This window comes from Strongylocentrotus purpuratus, unplaced genomic scaffold (assembly GCF_000002235.5).
Source record: "Strongylocentrotus purpuratus isolate Spur 01 unplaced genomic scaffold, Spur_5.0 spur5_contig_810, whole genome shotgun sequence".
NCBI lineage: Eukaryota > Metazoa > Echinodermata > Echinoidea > Camarodonta > Strongylocentrotidae > Strongylocentrotus > Strongylocentrotus purpuratus.
Genome location: NW_022145514.1, coordinates 1214695 through 1221726, shown reverse-complemented (window position 1 = coordinate 1221726; position 7032 = coordinate 1214695). Strand labels below are relative to the sequence as shown.

The following is a 7032-nucleotide window of genomic DNA, read 5'->3' as shown; positions in this document are numbered from 1 at the left end:
CCCCCCCCCCCCCCCCCCCCCCCCCCCCCCCCCCCCCCCCCCCCCCCCCCCCTGAAAAAATCCTGCGTACGCCCCTGGGTACAATCCCAAGTCATTCATTCATTTATTAATCCACGCAGCAACTTTTTATCATATCGATGTTGCACCTTGCTCACACCAGCTAGGGACAAACTACAGACCGAACAAGCAATTTTATTACCATAATGGCAATTCCTGGGGAAATGAGGTAGAAAATATGCTCCTAATTCCTATATTATATGTAGTTATTGATTGTTTTTCAATTGTGCCTTATGTCATTTACCCTGAAGTTTTGATTGAGCGATTGCAAAATAATTATAACGTTGATGATTATAATAATAACAATTAAATTAAAAAACAGTCGGTTTGACAGTGTGACCGAGGTACATTAATGTATAAAGGCCTTTCTACACGACCACCAAGTTTTCATTGCAGAAACTTGTACTGAAAGCCAAACATAATCAAATAGGATGATGAGGAATTAACAAATAATACACACTAAGTAACATTTCGCCAAAGACGCTTAATAACAAAATTAAAGGACAAAAAAGTCTTTCCGATACATAATGTTTCTTCCACTTTATTTACAGCTATGTTCATGTACAGAATATAAATCAAAATTAGAACCTACATTGTGAAAAGCAAACGTTTTCATAATTAAGCTAAATATACCTTGTATGTTTCCAGGGTACAGGCCTAAGTTTGATTGTAAACATTTTACCCTTTAATGAGTGCACCAAATCTAAAATAGCATTTACCTGAAACTGTATGCAATACTTTAGTTAGTATTAGGCCTTTATAAAAATGTTGTTGTATTGCCCTTGAGGTGCCAGCACCCATGGGTCAGTCGGTCAATATATTTTTGGGTGTTTTTTTCTTCCCTCTTTGGGCTGATATTTTCAGGTTTAATGCTTTGATACATATTTTTTGATGCATTAAACATTTTTCTCTTCGAAAAAACGGTTAAAAAAAAAATTATAAAAAGCTGATCATAGATTTTAAAACTTTTGGATCCGTCGCAAAGGGCAATACAACAACCATTTTTTTCTAAAGCCTTATACCTTGGGTATCATATAGAGCACTAACAATAGAGCATAAATCGACTTCAATTCGGGCTCATATTATACACATCTTGATGTAATTTGGCTCATATAATAATAAAGTCCTAAATGATCATTTGGATCTTATTCAGCTAGTTCAGAAAACATTTAAAACAAAATCAATCAAAATCTATTTCCTTGCCTGTATACGGTTAGAAACAAGATAAATAATGGATAAACAAGTGCCTTTATATTTGATGAGCAAACTAAAATATGGCATACTTTACAATCAACAAATATTTTCAAAATAACAAGATATCACCCACTTGGGCAATCAACTGCAAGAGTTGGGCTGACACAATCATCTATTTCCTCAAGTTTGACATTTTCTATTTATATTATTTTCTACAGGGAAGTGGCAAAATCGAATTATAAATCAGATGAACGGAAATCTTTCATATGAAAAAACTCTTCCAATATCATAAATCTCATGTCATTGTGGATTGCAATTTTATTTGTATAATTATAATGTTTCCATTGTAGAAGTTGGGCAAGCACACTTTGTTTGGGCCAGTATAAACCCAATGTAATATAAGGAATAGATAAGTTAACAAAAAAGTATACAAAGAGTTAATTGAAAGAATATTTATGATAAGCAGTGAATTCTACCATTCATGAATGCATGATAATTCATTAATTTTGTATACAATTTCACTTTTTTTTTACAGTGCAAAGTAGAACATGAAAAAATAAACAACAATGATCAAATAACATGTACAGCACATAATGAAAGGTTATGAATAGCTTCAAATACAGAATACTACAGCTTATCTTGTATTCATCAATGAATAACTATTATATAGAATAAATTCAATTTAAGTAGCAATGAGCAACAAATGACAATATCTGTATACAGATAAACTAATAAAAGAGTTTGCAAGATGCATCACACAGCCTGGAGAAACCTGTGTTTCCCTCCTTTTTAAAACAAATCACTACTAAAATCATAGATGAACTGTTTTAGAATATTACTCTGGATTAGTCTTAATAATTGATAGCCTTCAAAGAACATCTTTTTGTTGTTATAATTATAAACATACTCCTAAACATCAATTTTGATGAGAATCTGAATAATTAATTAAATCAACCACTCTGCAGCCCTCATGTGTATAAACAGTTGTACAATGATGAGAATGAAGCTAGGAATATCAAAAAGAATACATATGTATGGTCTAAGTTTGGGAAAATCATGCTCAAGGATGTTCACAAGTCACAACTCTCACTTGGTTTTGAATCCAGGACTTTCAAGTTACAGTGCCCCTTCCAACAAAGTTAGTATAGGGCCCTGTATGAAGGTTGGAAACCTGTACAAATGAAAATTACTTGAGCACACCATGTTTTGTGAGCAAACTCTAGATATGAGTATGCACTATGACTACACAATTAATCATTGACAACAAATGAAGAATTGGAAATACAATTGCTCATATTTTTATCATTCAGTAAAAAAAGTTATTACGTGTCTGATGCTGTGATAAAATACAACTACCGTAATTCACATTCATACAGCTTTGCAATGTTGATGGATTTGACTAGTCTCCGAAAATGAAAATTTCTGCCTAATACTCCACTTAAAATATAAAGAAACTGTTATATAATCTTCCACATATTCCTTTAATTTCAGAAAGCACAATAAACTGCCTACTGATATGTAAATATATTGTTAATTGTTTGCTTAGAGCAAGAAGTGAGTTATAAAAAAAAAATCCTTTACACAGAGCTAATGACATTATGGCTCTATGCAAACTTTACTTCAATGTACAAACTTTACTTTAGCAAATAACGAAATACCAAGAATAAACCTACAGTAGTAAAGAGAATGCAACTGAGATATGCCTAGGATATATAATACACACATTATTCAACCGGTACATGTGTAGCAGGTGACTTTCAAGAGAACCAATCAATGCAGATCATTATTTATTTACACATATATAGCACTTCATTGGTTAACACTTTCTTATTCACAGTTTACTTTGTACAAACAACATCATCAGTTTTTGCATTGATTGTTTTCATAAATCATCTCTGTATGTATGCATCATCGCATATAAGTATGTACATCTATATAGGCTAATTCAATTTCAAATCCTGAAAAAAAATCTCCCCTTGAATAATGAACACTTATTCTTACTAAAATGAGATTAGATATTTACTTCTGAAACACAGAAGATTACGATATTTATTAGTGTGGTTCAATCGATTGTTGGAAACATTCATGAAAAATTGCGATAGACATTCCAAATTCAAAACAATGCAGGACACCAAGCAGTGTGCAGCGAAGCTTACGTGTGACTCAGACTGATCACTTAGCTTGAGAAAGTCCACAGGAGTGGATGAAAGCTAAGGTTGGTAGAAGCTTAAAAACTACATGTTATCATTATCCCCAACTGATGAAAGTTTTCTGTATCAATACAGCTTTGAAGTGTTGGAATCTGATAACATTCAGTCTTTTCCAGATATAAATCTGACTTTTTACTCTATATACATCAAAGCTTTAACGTTTTTCAAGAACAGAATAAATGAAAACGGCAATGATTGAGAGATTTTGCAGCTAATGATTATAATTGCACGACTACCAAGTCTATCATTTCTTGCAAGTCATAGAGTCTATAGAAAAAATGCATAAACTTGATTTAGCTCTCATTTGAGTTGTTAGCTTTCTGGGCCACTATCAAGTATCAAACAATATTTTTCAGACAGAAGAAAATCAGTCACCAATAATTCTAAAATTAATTTCATTACATGACCAATAACAATGTCACTCAGCAACAGATGTGCCAAGAAGATGTTCAAAAGTTGTTTTTCCTGTTATTTATTAAAATCAATTGCATTTTTCAATTTCTCCCCTTTTAAGCAGGCTCAAACAAAACATTTCAGCTATTTTTTTGTAGTCTCCAGCGAGTTTTTGTGTGCAATGATTTTCAGAGTACCGGTATGTGATTTTCTGCAAGATGTACCGTAGTCATATTGTAATAATTTGCATGGTTCCAAAAACCTAATACTACATGAGTTGCTTTTGCCTACATAATCATTTTTGAGAAATGCTTCTAGATATTTCTTTCCAAAGGTAATACTAACACCAGCACTCAACATAATCTCTAACTTTTATACACACACAATTGAACACCTTGTTGGCAAAGGTCAAATGCACGTCATGTTGTAGTAGTGATACTCTCTGGGACATTCCTACAGGTCAAGGACACAGTGAGAGATTCAGTTTTGAGGACAATGCGCCGCGACAGAGCTGGGTTAGGAGAACTGGACCCCAACCTTGGGTTGGCATTGAACAGCCCAAAAGTGGTGCTAGGATCTGGGAGCTCATTAGCATGAGTCAGGAACAGGTCCTTAAGCAGTTCCAGCTCCTTGTGGAGCAGCGTGACCCTCTGCTCCAGGTCTGCGTTCTCCTTCTTCAGCTCTGTCACCCGTACCTCCGTCTCGGAGGCCTTCTGCCGGCTCTTCTGGCGACTCTTCCGCACAGCTTCATTATTGCGCTCCCTACGGCGCTTGTACTCATCGCTGTCCTTCTCACACCCACTCTTCTTCTTGGAGCTGCTTCCTACCTTCCCGCCGCCAGCCTTGAGATCATCCTTGGACAGTTCGATGCCTGTAGAGTCTGGGACCATGTCATTCTCTTGGCCAGTCTCGTGTCCGGATGAGGGGTTGCTTGTCGATGGCATATCTTTAACTGGGGATACAGGGACCACATTAATCTCTTGGCTTGTCTCAGGTTGAGGCACCGAGGAGTGGCTACTCGAGGATGCCATTTCTCTGGCCGGGGGTTCGAAGACTACAATAATCTCTTGCTTGATGTTCTTTTGAGGCAACAAAGAGGGGTTGCTTGTGGATGCCATATCTAAGGGTTGACAAGGCTGACTGTTCTTCAGATAGCTAATCACTGTGGCTGATCTGTTCACGGGATGGTAGGTAGCTAACTTACCACATCGCTTTACAGGGAGGCCATGGTGGTATCTCCAGATGTAAAGAGAAACCAAAGAAAACCTGAAAAATAACAAAAGAAAATTAACGTAAAACTAAAAATATGACCCCCAAAAAAAACAAAAAACAAAAACAAGAATGAAATAGTGTAGTCTCCTCAAGCATGATGAAAGAATAAAAAAAGAACAAACCCTGAAAAAACAAGGAAAGGAAATGAAAGTTGACTTGTTATCAGTATAACCTCTGAAGTAAAATTATGCCCAAACGGCCATACAAAAATTACATTTAAATACAATGACAAAATGTTAAAAGGATATGCTGCAATTTCCCTGAAGAAGAAAATCAAAATAATAAATAATATAAATATTAAATGTAAATGACGGTTTCCTATCAAAATCTTAAAATAAACTTCATCATTTACAGGTTACCTTCGTCGTACCATCTTTTCAAATGTATTTGCACTTTGAACAATATTAAACACTGAGGTTTTAAAAAAAAAACTATTTGTTTGGTTTTCTGCTTTCACTTTGATGCAAATATTTATTGTGTTGATCTATCAACGTAAGGAAAACAAACAAAAAACTCTTTGGGCATATTCTACATCAATGGAAGACATTTGAAAAGTGGAAAATTAAATACAATCTACTTTCTAAACTGTTCATTACAACTCTGAATATTTTACAGAACTAAGTCGAGGAAAAAAAATGAATGAAAAAATGAAAAACAAGAAACAAAACAAGGTTAACAAACATCGATAATTGAAAATAATGTTAGACATCAAATTTGTTCTTAATTTTAAATTTAAATTAGGACAATGAACAAGAAAACAGACATGAACCAATAACAATGCAGAATCCCGCCTTTCGAGGGATAAATCATTCAACAATATTCAGTGAGTTTGAGAGTAATGTTGTTAGCAATAGCTATTCGGTTCATCAGTGTTCATGGAAATGCAACTTGTAAAAAAAAATTGTAGTACCCAGTAGACCTAATCACAATTCAATTGCGCAATACTTCCCCCTATATAAATTGTGCAATTCTCTATCATTGGTCTAGTCTATATATAGATATTAGGGTCTACATAGAAACCAGCAATTAAATAAGCAGAAAATAATTGTATTACAACAACGATCTTAAACATTTAAAAGAAAGAAGAAAAAAAAGGCATTGGCCATTGGTACATTATTTTATACACAAGTCATAAACACGGAGAACGAGATTTTCTGTGCACAACAATGTATTGTATGCACATAGCAATAAATTCAAAATGCATACGATCGCTTGTAAAATTGGGAGTGGTTAATTTACTCATTTCCGCGCTTTTAGAAGCCATGGAAATACATGAAATTCATAATAAGAATTGCACATATCCAAACGTGCTTATACACTGAAATATATATTTAAAATAGTTCTTACCTCGCTGAATTCGAGTGTTTTTAGCACCGTTTCCCCTCGCCGTAGAGCAACGGTACGTGTCAGTTCAGCGCCGCCTGTGTATAAAGTATTGCCGCAAAAAATTGCATCAAAACAACACACGCTCCTTTTTCCAGGGGTATTGTGCAATAGATCTACAACTCGGGAGTGTCAATTTGAGGTTCGTACATATACACACAAGTACGCTACACTAGTGTACGGTTAACACACACCACACACACACACCGAATGGGAAAGTACCGCGAAAAAGTGTTTAGTTGTTACGCAATATTATTCTGGCATTGGGGGTAGAAATAGATTTTGAGCAAGAGTCAAAGAGAAAGGGAGCTAACTAAAGAAAGATAAATCGGAAGGACAAGTAGGAGTGAAGGAGATAAACGAAGAGGAAGAGAAGGAGAAGAAGAATGAACCTTGTGAGGGGGAAGAATATAAGAATGAGTAGATCTAGGGAAAAAGAATAACAAGAAAAGAAGAATATAGAAGAAGAAAAAAAGAAGAGGAAATAAAGATCGAAAGAAAGAGGATGATAAGAAGAAGACAA

General features: G+C 34.9%; 1 protein-coding gene across 1 annotated transcript; it reads right to left on the bottom strand.

Moving 5' to 3' along the window:
- Positions 1-985: 985 nt before the first annotated feature.
- LOC592517 (CCAAT/enhancer-binding protein gamma) lies at positions 986-6623 on the bottom strand. The gene is made up of 2 exons (XM_003728536.3): positions 6474-6623; positions 986-5120 (listed from the first exon to the last, which is right to left on the bottom strand). Exon 2 carries the CDS (start codon positions 4970-4972, stop codon positions 4274-4276), a length of 699 nt encoding a protein of 232 aa, XP_003728584.1. The 5' UTR covers positions 4973-5120; positions 6474-6623; the 3' UTR covers positions 986-4273.
- Between the last annotated feature and the right edge of the window lie 409 nt (positions 6624-7032).

What these genes read in the sequence shown, in the direction of transcription:
- LOC592517 (XM_003728536.3), bottom strand. Translation starts at nt 4,972, where the DNA reads ATGGCATCCACAAGCAACCCCTCTTTGTTGCCTCAAAAGAACATCAAG.